This window comes from Zea mays, chromosome 9 (genome assembly GCF_902167145.1).
Source record: "Zea mays cultivar B73 chromosome 9, Zm-B73-REFERENCE-NAM-5.0, whole genome shotgun sequence".
In the NCBI taxonomy this organism is placed as follows: Eukaryota; Viridiplantae; Streptophyta; class Magnoliopsida; order Poales; family Poaceae; genus Zea; species Zea mays.
The window spans coordinates 143,008,645-143,031,128 of NC_050104.1; the positions used below are offsets into that span (position 1 = coordinate 143,008,645).

The following is a 22,484-nucleotide window of genomic DNA, read 5'->3' on the forward strand; positions in this document are numbered from 1 at the left end:
TGTTTCACATTAATAACAAATGAAGTATAATTTAATTATAATTTAAGCGAGGATAGGAATCCCCGACGGGGATTTATCCCCGCGGGGAACAGGGATAGGGAAGAAATGTCCCCCGTAAGCGTTCGCGGGGATCCTCGCGGGGAAATTTTTTTGTCGCAGGGACGGGTTTGGGAGCTAAAACCCGATGGGAAATTCCCCGTTGCCATCCCTAGTCCCCACCCCGCCGCTAGTGGGTCCCGCTTGACCTCGCAGTCCAGGGAGGCGGGGGGCACGCAGTCACGCACGAACGTATCAAGGGACGAAACGAAACGAAACTACTAGCCTCCCTCTCCCAGTTTCTCCCCCTCCCTATCTCTCTGTCCCTGCTTGCATTGCTCGTGTTGACGCGCCTGCAAGTACGAGACAGCGAGCGGGAGGAAGAAGAAACAAAAAGGCCGGCCCCCGATGCTAGCTCGCCGCAAGAGCACTACCACCACGCCAATCCATTGAGGCGGCTTCGTTAGCGTAGCGGCGGCCGGCGGTGGAAGCTAAGTGTAAAGCGGCCGCCTGCTCGGGGGGATAAAAGCTACAACGGGCAGCGGCAGGAGGAGGCGTCGTCTCGAGGACTGCGCGCAATGCCCCTGTCGCGGCACACGGTCGGGAACGAGTACGCGCTGGGTGGCCGCGACCTCTACCGCGCGGCCGACCAGCACGACCCGGAGGACGTCCTCGATGGCGTCGCCATGGCCGGACTCGTCGGCGTCCTCCGCCAGCTCGGCGACCTCGCCGAGTACGTGCGCCGCACCATTCCCGTTCTCCAGCCTTGCTCTTCTCTCCTTTGTCCGCCCAGCCATGAATAAGGATTTTGCTGTCCTCGTCTGAATTCCGTGGGTGCATTCGAGCGTCTCCATTTTTCCTGGACCAGCTGTTGATGCCACGCATTTCGAATCGCTGCGTGCGTCATGGTTCCTGGACCGATCGCGTTTAATTTGGATTTCGGTCGTAGTGGATCACCTAATGCTTTTTTTTTTGCTATATGCTATGTTTTGGAACCCTTCCTCCCTTTTTTTTTAGAAAAGGTAGGCGATTGATGCATTAGACATTTGACTTTCCAGGTCGTTAACTCTGTGACGGCCTTGTGCTAGGACTCCTAGCTCAGCAGCGGGGAGATAAATGTGCCGTCATAATATTTTTCCGATCATAATAAGTGCGTAATTGTGAATCGAAATAGCTGCTGCCCTTTCTAGGGGGAGAGAAGAAAAAAAAAGACCAAATTCCAAAAGCCTTTCTTATCTTCATCTATGTAAGAACGCTCCGATTAATTAGTTTCTGATACCCGGAGATTGGAGCAAAGAAAACTGGAGTAGGAAACGGAACAGAAATCGCAACAGGAAGACAACTGAAAACTCACCTCATTGTTGCACGGCTTGCAGGTTTGCTGCACAGGTGTTCCACGGCCTGTACGACGAGGTGATGAGCACGTCCGCGCGAGGGCACGGCCTCATGCTCCGGGTGCAGCAGCTGGAGGCAGAGCTGCCGCTGCTGGAGAGAGACTCCTGCCAGAGAGACTACCTGCATGTCGCTTCTAACAGGGGTGGGTTCATTCAGCACCAACAAGTGCAGATTTCTCTTCTTCTGCTGCTTACCCTTCTCTACTTCTCAATTTTTAGTAAACAAAGAAACAAGACCAGTCTGCTTTTTTTCTCCTCATTTGTGAAAGCCGTAATTTAAATTATTTAATCCCTTCTGCAGGTGTCGATTGGCGTTCGAATCCGAGGGTCGACCAAGGGGTTGTCACGAGAGGCGACACGCCTCGCTTCATCATGGAGTCAATCAAGCAGTGTCGCGGACCACCCAAGCTCTTCATGCTCGACAAGTATGGTGTGACCTATCTCTAGTGTGTGTGTGTGTGGGGCAACTGAGAAGATCTGAACCATGACGGTTGCAGCATCGTTCAATGCGCAGGTATGATATCGGCGGCGAGGGGGCGTGCTTGAAGAGATACACCGACCCGTCTTTCTTCAGGACGGATTCCGCATGTTCCACCTTGCCGCATGAGGAAGGAATTCGAGATGAAAGAAGACCTCCCAAAGCCATGGTAATAAACACCACCAAGTTCTCCAGTATGGAGTATATTCGCTGGCTGAAGTCAGCTTTGTAAACTATCCTTCAGGAAATTTGATGGACCCAGTGTATGAAACTCATTTTGTCCCACTCTTGCAGGAGATCAGGCCTAACCTTGAGAATGCCCAGATTTTCCAGCCCCCTAACGCAGCCGACAATGTCTCCAAGTACCTGTCCTCCCACACTCTTTGCCTGTACCAGTATGCTGTCGTTCTGCTTGCTTATTCTAAAAGCGTTATTCTGTCCATCTCTGTAGGCTGGAGACTGATCCATCTGCTGAAGCTATGGATGAAGTGCCCACAAACCGCAGACGGCTGAAGTACCGCCAACTAAATGGATCTGTATTCCAAAGCTTCAGACCACTTATGCTGAATCTGTATGAAAAGCCTTCGTCAGAGGAGAAACTCGTCACAGGTGGCCACTCAAAAGTGCGTATATCTGTGAATGGTTCACCTGAATCGGATACTGAAGAGAGAGATACCATGGTAGACACGTCCGTCAACATGGGCAAAGGCAAGGTCGCTGTTCGCAAGAACAGACCAGTTTCTGAAGAAGCACTGTCACGTTCTTCAGATGCTCGGTCAGCTGGAAGCAGCAAGGGCTACAACTCCGAATTGGATGTCTACGTGGACGCATTAACCACGGTGGACTCTGAAGCGGAGACAGACTCGGAACACAGGGGCCATGGACAATGTACCTTTGATCGGATGGATTCAGACAATAGATTCTCCAATGCTCAAAACGCCATGACATCGAGGAACAGCAACTTCGACAAGAAAGATAGGCCAGATGTTCCCTCAGCAAATAGAGATATGAGTAACCAGCATGAAGAAGCCACGGTCTCCACACAAAACACCAAACCAGTGGTTGTTGGCGAACATGAGAGGACCAGCTCGTTAGAGGAACTGCTTGGCCAAGAAAAACCTGCTTCTTGGGATCATGAGAGGACTAGCTCCTTGGAGGAATTGCTCACCGAAGATTTCAATGCTCCAGAATCTGGAGCAAGAGAGCAGGCTACTGAAGAGCAGAGCTGCAATGGCAGTGCCACCGGTGCTGTATCAAATGGCACACAAGATATTACTAAGAAGACCAAGGAAGTCAAGGAGAACTCTAACATTGCAACTATTTCCTTCAAGAAAATAGCAAGCAAGAGGTCCAGATATGTCGGCAGCATGGCTGCAAAAGTTGGCATTCTGCCAAGGAAACTCTCCAAGAAGCATGACCCTTTCTCTGATTCCCTCCGGTGCATGGCGAAGCAACTCCTTGAACTGAAGTACGATGGCACTAAAGATAGCGACTTATATGACTTTGAAGCAAACAGTGTGGGATGTGATGTCAAGTATCAGGGAATTTCTGACCCTCCTGTTGAAATTAAGGAGAGTGACGTGCACAAATTTCTGCCAGATTCATCCTATGATGATGTGGGTTCAAGAAAATGCCCGCAGGAAGAAATGAACCATGGGCAGGAGCATGATGCTCCACCTACTGACAGTCCACATGATTCAGTCCCTGATGAAGGAAACGGATTTCAGGACCCCAACATGATCTACTTGGCAAGCATCATCACATCTTCCAGTTCCCAAGAGGAAGAAGGATGTGCAAGTACTTCACTGCATGAGAATTCATCTATGGCAGTGCTCAACCATATTTTGGAGCATGCTCAAGAGAAGTTTGAGGAACATCTTGACAAGGATGTGAATGAGGACATTCATACAGAAGTCATTTCTGAAAATTCATCTGGCAAGTGTGAAGACTTGAAAGAAGTCAGCATTTACTCAGAGCAGGTGAATGTGGAAGATATGGAGGAAAGCAATAAATCTGATGTATATGTGTTGGATGATGAAACAGCCGAGTACATAGAAGAGCAAGTAGTTTCAGATGGTATGAACTCTTCACCGGTTTCATCCAAGCAATCAGATGATCCCTGCCGGATAACTCCACTCGCCCTCGCAGATGAAGATGATACAGTGGCATGTAAGGTCATCGATAGCCCTGAAGTGGATCATATTACATTATCAGAAACATTCACGGACATTGATCTACCTAATGTGGTAAATGAGTCAGTAATCAGCAGCGAACATGCCATGCCAGAAAATGAACAGTACTATTTCCATCCAGAAACTACTTTTGGACAAGATCTGTGTCTCGACAACAATGAAATTGTAGGGGAAAATGGGGAAGTTCCACTATGCAGCTCAACCACTGTGGCTATAACTCCTGAACCAACTGTAAACAGAGAGATAGAACATGAGTTTCATCAAGCTGTGTATCAGGAACCATCGAATTCATTCAATAGCAGTAAAGTTTTTGGAGATCCACTAGCTTCTGACTCCAGAGATGTTGCACCGTCAGTCATCTCGAGCTTTGATTGGATGCTTAATGGTGCAATGCAGCAGTCATTCAATGTCTTTCCTTCTCATCCAACTAATGGAAATGAACAAGAAAATGGTTCTTCTGAAGATGCGCCACCACTTCCTCCTCTTCCACCGATGCAGTGGAGAACAAACAAGATACAGACATGCTCATCACCGTTATCTGCAAAGATCGGGAGACCACCAAGGCCAAAACCTCCAGCAAAACAACAAGAAAGTGAAGCTGCTCATATTCTTCAGGAGAACAATCTCCACAAAGGCTTGAGTTTGCAGAATGAAGTAGCGCAGGCAACTATTTCTAGTGATCATGAGACAAATCAACTCCTTAACATGGATTTTCATGAAAACCATCACCAGGAAGGAGATGAATATCATGCCCAGGATTCCAATCCATTTCCCTCGTCAGAAGCTGAATGTTTGGCAGAAATTGATTCAGTAAAAAGTGAAAATCTGCACCCATTGCAGCTACCTGAGCTTATAGTTGTTCCGGAAGAGGCATGGTCAGAGTTTGGTAATATAAAATTCATGCCAGAACAAGAAGGAAAACTCCAACTAAACAACGGACTTTCTGGTTTGGCAGCACAAAAGACCAGCGGGAAGCCTGATTTGTTTGCATATTATAAGGAAAAGGAATTATCATTTGCAGGTAGTGACAAAGTTGCAAATTCAGAAGAAAACAAACCAAATGGTGCTGTTAAACATATGCAAAATCTGGACTTGCCAGCACAACAGAAAAACGACAAAAATGATTGTGATCGCAAGGCAGAGGAGTTTTCCTCTGCATTAGAGGATGAATCATCAAAATCACCAACTCATACAGTGCCAAAACCACCTAGATACCCTCTACTTCCTGTTACTTCTCATGACAGAAGCATGGTGTGTAGGACTCTTTCATATTTGGTTTAAAATGATTTTAAGATCCTCACCTAATCATTTCTCTTTTACCCTTTTAGCTAAGAAAGGTACCAACTTTGGTTCAGCCTTCGAGTAAGCTTGCAGATGAGAAGAACACACTATTGGAACAGATAAAGAACAAGGTAATCCTTGTAGGGTGCTTTAAGCCACATCACCATCATTATCATGTTTGTTTCCCTAATGAAAGCAAATGCAGTCAAATTAAGCTAAAAGTGCCTGGAACCAATTTGAATTGTTTCAGTCTTTCAACTTGAAGCCTGTTCTTGCAAAGAGACCAAATGTAATGGGTGGTCCAAAAACTAACTTACAAGTGGTGGCCATTCTAGAGAGAGCCCATGCGATTCGCCAGGTTACAAGTCATTCCATTGCTTCCTAGCTACAATTTCAGTCAATCGTAGCTGTATCATCTATGATTAAATGATGATTATTTCTTTTAAAACAGGCTGTTGCTGATGACGATGACGACGATAGCTGGAGTGAGTAGCTGGCTCTTCCCCAAAGCGATTTCGGCTCCTGATGTTTCAGAAGTGATTGCATCGATCAGACCTTTGTGTCCCTGTTCTTGCATGGAGCAAAAGATGAAATAGAGCCAAGTTACCACAGGTTTTCATGCCAAGACAATTGGCATGGACCAGGTGATGCCCATGGATGGGCAGGAACGGTAGAAGCAACGTTGCAACTGCAAACGTAGTGTGTCTCTACTTGTACTATCTGTGAAGTTTCGAAGTGCGTCAATGTTTATTACCTTTCGATGCGCCTCTTGAAAGTTTCATGTGCTTGGTGAGGATTGTTAGGTTGTATATGCCTCCTAGGACTAGTGTCATTTTTGTAACTTGGTGAGTGTACAGAAAGAAGCATGATTTTTGAGTTGTTCTGGACATCTGAAGCAGATAGAGCAAGCAACTGAATTGTATATGCCTCCTAGGTTGTATATGACTGTACAGATCTCTGAATCCGACAGTTGGCCGCCTAAGCTGAGTTTCAGGAAACAGATGGTGCAGCAGTGCAGGTAGGGGTGGTAATAGACTCTAAATTTTATACTGCAAAATTTAAGAATCAAATTGGATTAGAATTAGGCTCTATTTCTATTTAATTTTAAACTAAAATTATTTAAAGGCTCAAACTTTGTTGTGAATAAACATTTAAATCGTGATCTATCACCACTCCTACGCACCAAATCTGAATTGTACATGAAGATGCTGGGTCTATTTGGTTGGCTACCAAAAGTTTCCATGCCAAAATTTGACAAGAAAAAATACCAAAACTAGAATAAAAAAAATGCCAATTGCCATAGATTTGGCATACTAATTGTGAGATGCTAGCCATTTTGGTAGCAAATCAAATGATTGACAAAAAATTGACTTATCTATGGATATCTAGATGGGTTGGCGCAGACCTGAATTAGGCACGGTCTGGTTAAGCACAACCCCTCAAGGCCCAGTGAGTAAAACGGGCATGCCATGCTGGGTCACGGACCATATTGATTGTCCGAGCATGGCAGGATGGGCCACCCGGCCGACCCAAAGCATTGGATGGCATGTTGGACCAAGGACGCACTACATAGACCCGAGTGAGGGCCCAGTCTCCTGCACATTTCTCTATTGCAAAGTACTAGAGCCCATATTTTTACCATAAAGTATTCTGCTTAGCCCAATTTAGATGCTTCTACTATGACATTTTGGTGCTCTCCTTACAATACAAGTGTGCCTCCACTCCTATTTTATCCTAGGTTCATCCTTGTGTTGGACCACATGCACAAATAACAAAAATATTATAAAATATGTTGTTTCTAGAAATTAAAACAAGGTCGTTGCTGGAGAGCGAACTCCAGCCGGATGGTGGAATGCACCCGCCTAATCTTAAGGACAGGGGGCAGCCTAGGATTTGCTTGATGAGATGGACGAACATAAGAACACACAAAGATTCAGAGTGGTTCGGATCGTCGGAGTGTAATACCCTACTACACTGTGAGTTGTATTGCTGGGAGCTTGAGAAAGCCTGGATCTGGATGGAGATGTCTCTAGGGAGTTCAAGTGAGGATTCCCACGGGTGGGCTCGAGAGAGCCTTTTTCTTGTTGTAGCGTATGTGTCTTCACTTTTATAATCCAAGGGGGCACATACATGAGCACTGGACCGACAAGTGGGTCCAGAAATATAATAATATGAAGCATAGAGCAACGAATAGAGCTGGTGGACCGAAGTCTTCTCCTGTGGTGGGCAAATATCTTCTTTTGGTCTCCGTGCGGATTTTTTGACCAGATTCACCTCCGCCAAGTCTTGTCGGCGTGTGTATGAAGGCTTTGGTCTAGGCTGCGGCGTAGACTAGCACATCGACATGCTTAGGGGGTACATGGACGGTATCATCTTGTCCCCTCCGTCTATCTCCTTCGCCTACCACCGAGCGGGAACAATAGGAATCATGATGAGAGTTGTCCATGCGCGGCGCAGAGAGTCAATGGTCTCGCCTCGGTAACGCATGTGTTACTGGCATGACCCATGTCTTGCGAACTGCGCATGCCACCTGCATCCCACGGGTCTTCAGCCCTTGCTGTAGCTATATAGTGTTTTTACTCTGTGTCGGGGATCCGGTGAGCCCTTGCGGAGGTCTGAGACCCACCCGTAGGGGTCCAGACCTATGATTGAAATTGTCAAGCAATTCAACCGACGAGACATCTGGAGACACTGACCTAGCGGCTGGTGGCCCCATCGGACTAATTAACTAGCCAGTCGATCGGACGGTGAAACCAGTCCAGCGGAGCATAGAATGGATCCGATTAACCCGCTTATTGGGTCCATGCACGTCAATCATACCTAATGTTTTTTTTATGTTAGTGGGTTACTTGTTTTTCTATTATTATAAAACTTTAGACATTTTTCTTGGCAGCATTATTTTGCAATTATGTTCTCTTAGTGATTTGTCTATGAGTCAGTAATAATGATATAAATCAATGAAGTTATAGACATTTTGCATTTAAATGAAAGTATTAATACTTTTTATTAACAGTGGTAATTCATTTGATATCAAATATTATTATTTTGATAGTTATGTGTGCAATGCATACTGTGTAATGTGATATATTTATTAAGACCAGTAATATTTTTGAGTGTTATTTGATTTGATTATCAAAAGTCTATACGTTTTGACATCATTTTTAGCAATTTTGTCGGAACAGTAAGTTTTCAATCAATCAGTAATAATGATATAAATCAATGAAGTCGCAGACAGTTTACATTTAATGAATGTTATATGTATTTTTATTAACAGCGGTAAATTATACTAAAACTAGATATGATTTTTTTACAGTAATTTTGCAACGCATATCAAACCATCAGACCAGACCACCTGCACCTTGTTCAGACTTCAGATATCAAATCAAAAGTTGGAGCTAATCAGAAACAGAGCTTACGCCACTAATACCAGTTAACCTTGTATAAAATGAATATAACAACCATGTCAATTAGAAATTTAACCAGAAAATTTCCGACAGTAATGAACGCAGCGCAAAGTTGCATGTTACAATTAGGGCAGCAAACATTTCGCTTTTCAGAGGTAAAGGAAAATCATGAGCCCTGAAATAAGCATACAGCTCTACTTCTGATTATAACAGGAATATCTTAGAAAGGAAAACAATAATATTCAGGAATCCTATAATTCTATGTACACACATGGAAGCTACTGCAAGCAACAACAATCACCGTAACACATAACAGATGACCTTCAAGTTGAAGAGAAGCATCAGAGGTTTCTCTTCTTTGGCTAAGCAATCCATAATGAATATTCCACCTAAGGGCTTCTTCGGTTTGTAAGGGATTGAAGGGGATCGGAGCAGATTAAATCTCTTTCTAGTCAAAATTAAACAAGAATGGATTTAATTCCCCTCAATCCCATTCGATCCTTGTGCAACCAAACAAGGCCTAATGGGTTTTACTTCTACGACGATGATTCACATGTATGTTTGTTTGGAGAGCTTGTAACCAGAAACCACTGCCGACAAGGCAAGAGCTGCAAATGCAAAGAAGGTCATGCTGATTGCTGCAGCGGTTGCATCTGTGAAGTTATTGACAACTGCAGATCTCATGCGGTTCGTGATCGGGGCAGCAGCCGACAGCGCAGACATCAGCAAGTACGCAACTACCTGCAAGTTGCAAACGATGTCACAGATGTCTGTCAGCTAAGTTGTATCATTTAAAAGTTGCAATAGAAATCGTCTAAAGAAGATTCTGATAACTATCAGTTTCAGTACAAAGAATGCCTTGAAAGAACTAAGTTGCAGCCAACCAAAAAAATCTTGTTACCTTGCTGCACTAGAAATGGTATCATGACATGAAATAAATAACCTCTTGAGTCCTGATCAAAGAATCTAAGGAGGGATAAGCATGAACTTCGATACAAAACCCTCTTAGCCAGTTTAACTGTTATAAGAATACACCACATGGCATGAAAGGTTACTTCATGTAATGCCACATACGTTGTTTGAACTTTATTATTTTGACTCCATTTGACTAACAAAATCTAGGTATGCACTAGAAAGTAAATTCAAGTTGCAGAAAATCTAATTCTAACTTTTATGTGTCCTTAGAATAAGTGAGGCCGCTGATTCAAATATTAGATGTATTCCCAATCAACCAAACAAACCCTAAGGGTACATAGTCCCTCAGACGTTTCAAACTTCATTGTTTCACACGAGAGCATTTCAATGCATTCAAGCATAATCTAATGGGCATCATGAACATTTTTGTTGACATGCAGTACTTATCTCCAACCAACTGAAGAACTGAAGATTCAAAACATACTCCCAACTTCGAGCTCATTTGGAAGTTTGGTCCAACCACTCCAATCTCCCAATACTGGGACCACATTACCATGATTGCTGCTGGTGGCCTGTCATGTGCTGGTACTAGCATATAGATTGCCCACATTATTAGACCATTTTTGAGAGCTTCTAGCCCACTATCCTTTTGCCTAGTTTCTTCCAAAAAGAAACTGAAGGGGTATTAGGTTGTTGAGTTGAAGGTGTGCCTGGAAAAGGAGCATCACAGACCAATCCGACTGATCCAACAGTAAAAGGTGTTGTGCCTCTTCTCACAAGTCACAAAGTTACTCGCACCATTGTTATGCTGCTAATCAGATGGGGGAAAAGCTACGGGAGAGAATTCTCCTACACAGTACTACTGAATTGATGTGTTTCTTCACCACGGAAGTAGAATGTCTGTACTGGAACCTTTACTCTTGCTCATCAGTTTATAAATTGCACTCATATTGTTCTCTCGTTCTCGTCACTGAGCAGGAATCTCGACCAAATCGAAAAACACGTCGGACTTTTGCTGACTGAGCGAAATACCTGTGTCGGCACAACATTTATAGCTGCAGACTAAAAGTTGGAAGCAATGACTCGCCTGATCACCAACGAAATCAAGAAGCCTCCCAGATGCTGAGGAGATGGGGTCGACGCCGCCGCGCATCCGGTGCGCGTGCCGCGCCGCCTGCGCCAGCGAGTAGAGTAGCGCCAGCGACGCGATGGAAAGCAGGTACCTAGGGAGAGAGAAGATGCAGCAATAATCCATAAACAAATAAACACGAGTCGAAGTGCACGCCAAGGTCGAACCCCCAACAACCGTCGTCCGCTCACGCACTTGTACTCCTGGTACCGGTCGAACTGCATCCAGTCGCCGTGCTGGTTGGACGCGACAAGCACGAGAGCGACGAAGGCGAAGACCGCGGCCGCGGCATGCAGCGCGAGGGGGCTCTTGTCGAGCATGTCCTCCCGCCGCCACCGCGCCACCACCGAATCCACCACGCCGCCGCCGCGGCGGACGCGGGCGCCCGTGCCGCCATCTGCGGTGGAAGCGCCGTTGTAGGGGGCGTAGTCCGGCTTCTCGGCGTGCTTCGGCTTCTCTGCGGCGGTGGCGGTGACGGAGTCGGCGTCGACGGTGGCGGTGGCGGCGTCGGCGGTGGCGGTGGCGGTGGCGGTGGCGGCGTCGGCGGTGGCAGTGGCGGTGGCGGCGTCGGCGTCAGTCATGACCATCGCCATCGCTTAGCGGCGCAAAGCGTCGAGGTGGTGGATGAGAGAGAAGGAGTGAGGAAGGAAGGGGAACAATTTTTGCTAGCGGGGGGTTAAAAAAAACAAAAGTGCTTTTGTGTGTGAGCCCGGCAAGGCACTTGTGCATTTACAGACAGATCAGCGGTTGCTCACTTGCACTAGAGTGGAAATAATTACCCAAACGAAACAAATAATGAAAGAATCATCCCTGAGTGAGCTCGGGCCCACTTGTCAATAAACTTGAAATTTGATTTGGATCGAGCGGCCACCTTGTCCTACAGGCGACATATGAGTATACTAGGTAGATGCCCGTGCGTTGCAACGATATACAAAATATTCAACAAATTGTTAATGCACAAAAAATAACACCACATATTTCAGTTACAACAAAAAACGATACATTCCCCGCTTGCAAGGTTAGGGCCGCATTTTCTTCCTACTTTGCACCTCAGCGAACAACAAAAACCAAAGAACCATACAATCCATAGATGCACTTGCACACTTAAAGAGCACTACACATCTCGTTATCCTCCCATACACCTCCTGAACAACATGAGCCTGATTCCTACGCATCTATTCCTCGATGTTGTTCACATTAATAAGGGTCTAAGAGTGGGGATGGGTTGCAACAACATACAAAATATTAATATATAATGGTTACATAGAAACTAAACATATATACTATCATCAATCTCAATATCCTACAATTCCTTTGTCAAGAATCAATATCTGTTACTATAAACAACGGGGAGGGGGCACCAGAGGCCTAGGAACCGCGAGCAGGCGCGGCAGTGGTGGACTGCATTAAACATTGTGACATCAGGATCAATGTATTATGTTGCCTACTTGTATGTAGATGAAATTCTAGATACATATATTTTACTATGTACTTAGACATGATGTATATCTAGGTGCATAGCAAAACCTATATGCACATAAAAGTCAGAACGACTTACAACTTGGAATGAAGTAGATGGCTTATCACCAACCTGCAATATAAAGGATGCCCGGTACAATTGGTTAATAAAAAACTGACAAGGGATGATGCAGGAAACAAATACACTACTTATGTAGCAACAATCAACCAAAAAACATTTTCAATAGATTCCTCTACTGTATTTGCCTGTTCCCCCTTTGCATTGTTAAATGTAGAAAGTATAACCGTATAATAATAGAAGAAAACCAAAACAGAAACCCACCTAAAAAACTTTCGAGACTTTAACCTTAGCTGGCTCGCTCAATGTAGTGTCCCTTGATCTTGCTATCACGTTTTGCAATATTTCAGTAGTGCTGCCCAGTCAGAAGCAAATTTTAACCTTACAAATTTAAAACTAACATCATCAGATTCGTTGCTGACCAAAGAATTGTTCTAATGAAACAAAATGAGCATCATAATTTCAAATAGGAGTACACTGGAGAAAGGTGGGTGGGTGTATTTCATACCAGACAAATTACTCAGGTTCAGATTCAGTGGCAACTTATCATCCATTACATTAGATGAAGAGACCTGTTTTGCACGGAACATAGCAGCATAAGAGAAGAGGTAACAACACTATAGCCTATAGCAGACACAGAAAAACCAATAGCAACAGTTCTTGGCATGCTGTTAATTGTTTAGAGACAAACAAATACAAATTGACTATATTTTATGTTTTAGATACACACTTAGATATATGCTATGTCAAGAAATGTAATAAAAACAATGTATCAAGTAATCAAGTAAAACAAAAAACGTCTCATAATTTAAAATAGGGTACTGACGATCGATACAGGTGCGCTTCCTAAAATAAATCCTCCACCCAAACCACTACTCTATGTAGCAATCTACCCATGGATTCTCTGCTTCCTTGTCGAGTTCTAGATCATGATATTTTTGACCATTGGTTTACAAAGAGAGGCTAGCCATACTGTTGCAGGTAATGAAGAAAATTTCTGGTTTCTGGTGAGGAACACTGGAGGACTGATGAACCAGAGTTGCAATTTCAGAAAAAAAAACCTCTACTTCTATAGAGCCCCTCGCAACCACTACTACTGGTGCTGTAGCTAAAATTCTCTAATATATTTTTATTGTGATGTGTTCATCTAATATCTGTGTGATTCGAATTGAACCCTCTTAATACCAATCCATCTCTTAGGCTAGGTTGGATAGAGTAGCAATTTTCCTTGTTTGTCAATGCAAGGGATGCTACAATTATGAAGACTACATTTGTTGTGCAGGTGCATTGTATACAGCTCAGCTCGCATTAGTTACACGCCACAACACAGATCAAAATCCATACCAAACACAAAACAACCGTACAAACAACTACCCAGACCACATTGATGGAATGTTGCAATTTGTAGCCACTCTAAATTAGTGAAGTTTACCTAGTTCCTTTGAAGAATGGAAGCAGTCGTCGAAGTGACTTCCGAATTCTTCTTTCGCTTTCTCAAGGAGGCCTGAGCCCTTGTGCAAGATCTTTTCAACGACTCACTTCATATCCCCTTGAAGCTTCTCAGTCGTCATTTCAGCATCTATATATTAACTCACCGGCCAAATTAAGTTCAGGGAGCAGGAAAATGAATTAAAAGTACATCGTGCATTGGTTACTTAAGACAACAAATGTGCAAGTAATATGCAAGGCACGATCTGCAATTACATCTAAATTCATCTCTAAAACCTTCCTACAAATAGGATTGCTTCTTCTCTATGCTTTCTAGAATGTGGTATATCTGTCACATATCAGAGCCAACAGTTCTAGTTTCTTTACTTTGACCAAAATGTGTGCGATCCAAATCAAGGCAATACTGAGGAGAGAGACAGTAACATACTGCTTTGGAATTTGTACAAATAGCATTATGAAGTAAAATGTTAAGTAATATAATGGAATGGCATACACTTTTTGAATTTGTACTACTTCTTTCAGAACTCCCGCTTCCACTCTCACTATATTAGAGATAGTGGATTCAATAATTTATCTGTTAGTATAACAAAAAAATTAAAGAAATTACCTTTGTGAAGAACCTTAATTGGAGGAAGAAGTTGAAGGCTTTGCCGGTGACTTGTTATTTTTTACTGCAACAACATCCAGACTACCTAAGCTTCCTTTTGATCTCTTGAGGGGAGCCTTCCGCTTATTTTTATTTGATTTATCTGTCGCTGTACCACCAGCACCTGATGTCTCACAACATAACCCAATCAAAAAGAAAATCTTATCTGCTTTGAGGAGACAGATGGCATAAACATAACTCAAACAAATAATTTCCTATGTAATAAATATAAATGACAGATAACAGATGAGATGGAAAGCTTTAGAAAGGAAACAGTGAAATAATGCATCCATTCTGCAACAATCAATAGATCAAATAAAAGGCGCCCATTAACTTACTGGAGTTTGAACTGTCCCGTTTGCATAGGATAAGGAATGTATGGGTGTTACTGATTTAACTGTCCCAGTAGGCGGGGTCGTTACTGACTTACTGTACATCTCGACCGCCCTCGCAGCGGCCTCTGCTCTCCTAGTCCGGCGCGCCACCACGGCCGCGGCCGCAAGTCCCCAGTCGCGCTCCAGGCTAGCCGCGACACGCTCCTCCGTTGAGCCGACGTGCGTGGCCCGTTCCGCGCGGCTGCGACGCGTACGGTTGCCAAAGCAGACGCGGCTCCGGCCCCAGCTGCACTTGGTGGTTAGGCGTGCCTTCTTGCCTGGGGTCCTGGTGGACACACCGCCGTGCACGATTCGGTGGAGCAGCTCGGGGAGGTCCTTGAGGTAGCCAAAGTCGGCGAGGGTGCAGCGTTGAGGGCCAGCGTGCGTGGGTGCCGCACGTGGAGCCAGAGTGCGGAGGCGTAGAAGCCCTCGCGGTCGGACTTGCCGCTCCCACGCACGCCGCGAAGATAGCCTAAAAGAACTCATGTTTCTGAAAGTAGACTCCAATACCTAAATTGGCATGGAACTGCATGCTCAATTATGAATTTGTATCCATAGTAGCATTAGAAGTAGACATAATGCAATAGAAAAAGGAACTGAACAAACCTCAAGAAGTAGTAGATCAACAAACATGTTCACTTCCCTCGGTTCCTTGTGCTGTTTTAGTTGAACATACAAAGAAAAAGGAAATGCAAATTTGAGCAACAAAACCTGAAAAAGCAAAATCACTGGTTACAAATATCCTGTTGAATACAAAGGCTAACCTTAATCCAAACCGGTGTTGTAAATCGCTTACTAAGAAGTTTGGAGATCTTCTGAGTCTTCATATTTATGTACTGCTCCAAGGAACACAATATTCAGTTATTGACACTGTCAGATCAACTTTAAAAAATGTACAAAGCAGAAAAAGATTAAACTATTTCAGGTTACAAGCAGTGGAGTTTCTGATTATGCTCCCATGGCACAGAAGATTCACTTCACATGCAAACTAAGACTTGGCTGCTTAGAGACTGAAATTGGTTGTGGTTTTGGAAACAAACTTCTAGAGAAAGTAATGGTATGGTACTATAGATACTATGTTTTCATGACACAAGGTACCATGCATGCATGTACTAACATTGCTTACCAAGTTAAACGTATCTAGTTATCCAAAATGCAATAAATTTATGATTCTCAAAAACTGAATGACTAAACTGTGCACTGTTTGCCTATTACAAGAGTGCACCCAACTTTTTGTAAAAAGAAGATCCAAAAGTGCAAAAGAAAATACTACTCTGCAAGCCTTCTTTGCTATCTTCATGTGGTTATTTAATTCCATACTGCAGTTGATGAGAAGCAAAGAAAATAAACCACCATGCGGGACAGTGAGATAAAACCTCTACAAAAAGGCCAGTAACAATGAAAAAATTCCCTAGCGTTTTCTTCTTCTGAATCGCAATATGTCTTCTTCTGAATCACAAAAAGTTGGCGTGTATTTGAATCATAGTATGTCACTTCAACTCTAAATCACAGTAAAGCAAAAAAAGAATACAATAATTTAACTATGTGATCCACAAAACAAACGTTAGAACTGAACATCATGTACAAACTTTAGATTGATGTATAGTATTCAAATTTTAATTATACTACCATCTAGTAAAATGTAACTTACAGAAGGCGCAAAAAATATCTTTTTTATATTGATATTTTTTCCTGTGTCTATCATGCAATCTAGTGCAGTTCATATTGGTTTTGGCATGTTAAAAGACACGGTAACCATTAAAAAGAATCTAGAAAACTGAAATTCAAAGTGCAAACATAAGGCTACTGAAAAACCAATAGTAATGATCTTTGAGTGTGTGACGACAGCTCAAATCTGGGCTTCCCTTACCATATAGGAAAATTTTGGTTAAGCAACAGAAAAAATGGTATGCTAAATGTGATTTCTGCATCTCCTATTTTCTGTATTTGGATACTTAGAAATGATATTTGTTTTCAGAGAATAGATGGGTGTAATGAGTTCTCTGCGTGATTCTAAGTCAAAAACAATATGTTCATATCTGAAACAGAATAGTATAATTAACACCTAATGAACAAGCCTCATGAGCAAAACAAAAAAATGATGAACCAAAAAAGAAGTAAAACAAGTATAGTGCAGATTTCAGAAGTAAAAAAGAAGTCAAAATTATTCTAGGTTAAGATTTTAGAAGTAAAATACAAGGGCGACTTATTTTGATTTGCAAAGAAGCAAACATGGAAGCACCTGCTGGTTTGCACTCCAGCGACAAAACAGACTTCTCAGGAGAGAGCGCTCTTTATCAGAAAGAATATACTGCAAAAGGCCCTCCCCAGTCCCCCAGTACCAGGGGTAGCACCACCAGAAAGAACATACTACGAAAGGGCGCTCTTTATCAGTTACCATGACCAGTCACCAACAGTCCATCATTGTGGTAAGAACACAAGAGGCCAAGAGACCGTGCCAGGCAGAGCGACGTCCGAATAACTGGTCATCATAGCAGCCCATGGCCATCACTATCAGATGGTGAAGAAAGATCTTGAGACACATTGAAGACTCCTCTAGTTATTGCAGATGCTACAAAATGGTGAGCCCCCACAAGCTTTCTATTGCAGGATACCGATGGAAAGTCATTTGTAACCTCACAAATGCCAGAGTAGTGAGCAGGTACTCGATAACTATCAGTTGATTAGCATCAAGAGCCTATTGCAGGATATATTCCTGTGCCACTACAAACACTATTTAAAACATAGGACATGAAAAGGACAACAGTCTACATGGAGCTGATCTGTACTGTATTAGTATAGAATACCATAGTAAAACTAATTAGATTTCATGGATTTCAAATGAAAGAGAATTCATGGTCCAATAACCAGGGAAACAATATAGGTAAGATATAAAAATAGAACCATAAAACCATACTTATAGTTTAAACAAAACCCTTGGTTAGTTCAGACGAATAGTTCAACCTACAGATTCTTGCAAGAAATAAGTAGCAGCATGCCACCATACAACCCATGCATAGCTCAGGCTGCTCTACCGCTCCAGACCATATATGTAAGCAGCAGCCTTTGCAATCTTGATTTGGCAAACCTGCACACACATGGTTTTCAAACTGTGCTAGCAAAATTCTAATACGCTGGTACTGGTAGGCTAGGTACGACCTAAAGAAGTAAACATGCTTGAGGGCTCGATAAAATTGCCATAATGTTATTCCTAAAAATAAATTGCCAAACTTGCATAATGGTCTCCAAATTTGCACATGTTAATGGTCTCCAAATTTGCACATGTGGCCTGCCGAGTGTTCAGTCCATGTTACCATGGAGAAAGAGCAGTTTGCCAATGTAGCTAGCTGACTTCACAGGACACGGTCGTCTTTGGTGTCAAACATTATCAACAAGAAGATCCGACAATCCAACTAACTCATGGCAACGACATTCTGAAAGACCATGTAGCTAGCTATTTTTTCATCAACAGAACAATGCTGTTACTTTTACTTCCTTTCAGCCATATTGTACAAATATACCTGAAAGACTGCAATGCAGAACTCAGTATGTTAGCTTAAACTGTATGATTAAATTATAAAGTTTATCTACAGTATGAGGTGCATTTTAATGTGACTACAGAAGACATAACTTTTCCTTGGATTTCTCTATTCCAGTAACCATACCAGCAAGTAGGCAACTGCTAACGAAGTTAGAGGAGGAACTATTTAGTTCGCAGGCAAAGAAAGACAAAACTGCCACAGACACAACATGGTAAACTATGTACGACCTCACAAATTAGTTTGTGTTTGATCCACAATTTTCATGATATATATCACCCAACAGAAAATGCAATAGCAGATAAAACTCACCAGCAAGCAATTTTCATGCCCTTCACCACTTAACAAAAAGAATACAACAACAGATAAAACTCAGTAGCAAGCAATTTTCATGTCCTTTACCACTTATAAGAAAGAATGCAACAATAGATAAAACTCACCAACAAGCATATTAGCAGCAAGGGTATGTAATTAATGAAAGGTGTCCAAATCCCTGAAAAATGTGACCACACATTGGTGAACTGAATAATATTTCAACAGGAGCAGTACATAACTATAAATTGCAGAATACTTAATTATGATGCCACATCAAGGAATTTAAAAAAGCAAGAACTAATAAGGATAATACACTATACACATCATCCAACCTTACATAACTAATAAGGATAATCTCTGCAGAAATCCAAACCATGACCACAAAGGCTGAAGTAGAGAAACGGGCTAAATCCAAACCATGGCCACGACTAATCTCACTACGGCCATGCTGAGATTTGCATATGTTTGTAAGGTGCTCGTGTGCTAGATGGAGAAAAGCAGCACAACCTGAACCCTGTAGCTACCCCGGAATCTGCCGCCTCCCTTCGAGACGAATCTAAGATCGGAGAGGCAAAATAGTGGAGGTTCCAGATCATGAAAGAATCCTGCACCCTGAAGGCAGCTCGAGAGAGAGAAGGGAGGGAGAAGAGCTATGGATCCGGCGCGAGAGGGGGGACTGGAAGCAGTAAGATCCTATGCCACTGACCTCTCCGCCGATGTGGTGCCTCACATCTTGGATCCTTGAGAGCTGATTACAGCTTGAAGCCACTGACGGCGGTGGCGTGCAGACCCGTGTGGATGCAGGGGGACGGAGGAGCAGTGGATGGGGAGGCGGGAGGCGGGGTGACAATGGCTGTGGAGGGAAGAGCGAGAGGTAGGGTTGGTAGGCGAAGTGGCGCCAGAGCATCTGGTACTCGCGGGCGGAGGTGATCCCCATGGCCGACTTCACCACCACCGCCCTCCAGTCGATGCGCCGGCCATCCACGTGCTGCGCCACCTCCTGCAGCGCCGTCAGGATCGTCCCTGGATGGTACCTGCGGGGGGGGGGGGGGGGGGGGAAGGTTGCAAGCGACACAGTGAAGTAAAACCCTAGATGAAAGCCAGCCGCCTGGGGAGAGAACAAGAGGACGGGCTAGGGGAGGACGGGGGCACCTATGGAGGAGGAGTCAGACGTCGTCCTCAGAGAGGTGCCGCTTTCGTTTCCCCTTGCACGCCGCCAAAGCCGCAGCTGCCATCTCCGACCAGGCACACGTGCCGCCCCACCTCCACGGCACGCGCGTGCGCGAACACGGCGCCGCCGCAGCGCGTGGGCAGGGGCAGCGCGACGACCTCGAGCGAGGACGAGGAGGCGGAGGCGCGCGGGTGGAGGAGCAGCTCGCGTCGCGCAAGGAAAGGGGGAGCGGGACGCCCAACGCGCTGCGGGAGTGGAGCTGTGCGAGCGGTTGGGCGCGACGTCGCGGAAGGCGGAGGTTACCGAAGAATGAAGGGAGACAGCTGGCGTCCGTCGCTGGAGTATGGGCTGCTCCAAACATAGCTGGAGTATGGGCCGCACCAAACATTCAGCCCAGGACACCAGTACTGTTGTGTTGTTTTCTTTATAGATATGGTTAGTACCATACCGGCTAGTAAAGTAGGCATAGTGTGGCTTATAAGCGTTGGCCCTTGCCATATGAGCAAGAGATTGGTTGTTGCATTGTGTTGCGCGTGGTGGCTGAAATGGCCAGGGTTTGATCCTCGTGGCCCCGCTTATTTTTGCTGGGCGGGAATTCGCAGGCGCGTTGGGCGAGAATTTTGGAGATTTTCGCAGGCGCGTTGGGCGGGAGTTCGGGTGGCAGAACCAAAAGTGGCAGGCTACTATTGCTAACTTAATAAGTAGTAGAGATGACGTGCTGGGACTCGTGCGTGGCGTTTCGCTATTTTTTTGAGTGAAGCAACATAATTACCTAGCACATAACACCAAAGGAGATACTGCTAGAAAATTTGTCTATTGACGCAGATTATACTGCAAGAACATAAATTTCGCTGGAATAACTATGTGTTATTGCCAAAACTTTAAAAATTGGTACGATATATAGACTTTGTTACCATGAATATTTTGTGTTGCTATAATATTTAGTTTTGTTGCAAGAGGTATGTGTTATGGTGTAAATGCAATCAACCTCTTGAGAGTTTTAGAGTTTTAGTGATCGAATAACAAAACAAATAAAAGTTCTAACAAAGTTTGTTTCAATTGTGTACTCAGTTATTGCAGTATCATAAGGAGTACAGTAAATGATGTAAATTATGTCGATCGAAAAAGAAGCACGTGACTTGGTGGAATCACACAAAACTTCAATAGGTTTATATACATTTCTCGTGATTCTAGGCGATCATGATTTTAAATTTTATATCATTGAGTATTAGGAATCGTCGTACTATTAAGATGAATCCATAAAAAATAATGGTGTTTGCTAAAATGCTCAAAATTTATGTTTCAAAACTTATATTTTGTCTATAGTCAACTGTGAGGAAGTGTGCAGTTCAACTTCTCCAGAGCTAACCTGAATCGAGATCTTCTTTGCTAGAATGCGGTTGAACAACTGATTTTACCCACATAAGTCTCCGGTGAAGGGCAGTTGAACCGGGCCAACAGGGTGGTTGAATCGCCCACTTGAATCAGTTTCTCTCTATTTAGAACCGATTCAAATGGCCTTTTTATGCGGCAAAAATCGCAGACTTTATTGTAACAGTTAGATCTAGATGTCTTCATATAAATAACTCCTACTCTCTCTCTCTATATATATATATATATTCATTTACTCTACACACATTCAACTCTGACCTAACTTGTGACAAAAGTGTTTTGAGAGCATTTACTCCTCCCAATCTCTCTCACACCACAAATCTCTTCCTCTCCAAAGCTCTCCGGAAAAATCTTGGTGTGAAGTTGGGATTTCCATTCTTGAGCATTCTTCTCTACCTCTCGCTCGAGCCTTGAGCAAACATCGATTCGTGTAGATTTGTTACTCTTGGAGCTTCTAGCTCCTAGACGGTTAGACGTTGCTTGAGAGTCTCCAAACTTGTAAAAGACCTCAAGAAGTTTGTATCACCCGCTCGTTGAGCAAATTGAGCAAGTGACTTCATTCTGATTTTGGTGGTCGGTGAAGGGAGGATTAGTGTAGCATCCCAAAAATTCAAATTCTGAAATATTCTCAAACTTGCTCTAAATTCAAAATGAATTTCAAATTTTGTTTCAAGATGTTTGTTTGCAAGTTGATATCAGCAAGTAAAATATAGTGGTCCATATTCTCTCTAAAATTGTCGGTGTTTCGAGACAGGGGGGTCCCTAAGCCGACGAGTGAGTGTGCTGCGTGCCCCAGCCCAGATGGGTCGAGCGCGTGGGCGAGCGCGGAGGGGGGAGAGGCGAGGCGGCCGGAGCCGAGCGTAAGAGAGGTGGAAGTCCCGCGGCCTTCGTGTTCGTCCCGCGCCCAGGTCAGGTGCGCTTGCAGTAGGGGGGTTACAAGCGTCCACGCGGGTGAGGGAAGCGAGCGGCCCCAAGAGAGCGCCTGTCCCGTCCTTGGTCCCGCGCGGCCAACCTTCTCTGAGAAGGCCCTGGTCCTTCCTTTTATAGTCGTAAGGAGAGGACCCAGGTGTACAATGGGGATGTAGCAGAGTGCTACGTGTCTAGCGGAGGGAGAGCTAGTGCCCTAGGTACATGCCGATGTGGCAGCCGGAGAGATCTGGGCATCCTGCTGGCGTGATGTCGTGGCTATCGGTGGTGCGGCGGAGCCTGATGGAGGGACAGCTGTTGGAGCG

At 44.1% G+C, this 22,484-nt stretch overlaps 2 protein-coding genes and 1 long non-coding RNA gene across 4 annotated transcripts; 2 read left to right on the top strand and 1 right to left on the bottom strand.

Moving 5' to 3' along the window:
* The first annotated feature begins 289 nt into the window (after window positions 1–289).
* Window positions 290–6,363, top strand: LOC103639252 (protein SCAR2). Of its 2 annotated transcripts, none has more exons than XM_008662013.3 (9): window positions 290–769; window positions 1,413–1,573; window positions 1,732–1,855; window positions 1,945–2,077; window positions 2,203–2,270; window positions 2,360–5,351; window positions 5,429–5,512; window positions 5,632–5,739; window positions 5,833–6,363. In XM_008662013.3, the coding sequence occupies exons 1-9, from the start codon at window positions 615–617 to the stop codon at window positions 5,872–5,874; spliced, it is 3,867 nt and encodes a 1,288-aa protein (XP_008660235.1). In that variant the 5' UTR covers window positions 290–614; the 3' UTR covers window positions 5,875–6,363. The 2 variants fall into 2 exon arrangements, with proteins under 2 accessions (XP_008660235.1, XP_020399639.1); XM_020544050.3 differs by lacking the exon at window positions 290–769 and adding an exon at window positions 1,123–1,282.
* A 2,481-nt stretch (window positions 6,364–8,844) lies between these two features.
* LOC103639253 (CASP-like protein 4B1) lies at window positions 8,845–11,631 on the bottom strand. Its single transcript, XM_008662014.4, has 3 exons — window positions 11,025–11,631; window positions 10,788–10,923; window positions 8,845–9,526 (listed from the first exon to the last, which is right to left on the bottom strand). Exons 1-3 carry the CDS (start codon window positions 11,420–11,422, stop codon window positions 9,335–9,337), a joined length of 726 nt encoding a protein of 241 aa, XP_008660236.1. The 5' UTR covers window positions 11,423–11,631; the 3' UTR covers window positions 8,845–9,334.
* LOC118473407 (uncharacterized) lies at window positions 9,801–11,686 on the top strand. The gene is made up of 2 exons (XR_004852797.1): window positions 9,801–10,598; window positions 10,679–11,686. It is a non-coding gene; the product is annotated as an uncharacterized lncRNA (long non-coding RNA).
* Window positions 11,687–22,484: the final 10,798 nt, after the last annotated feature.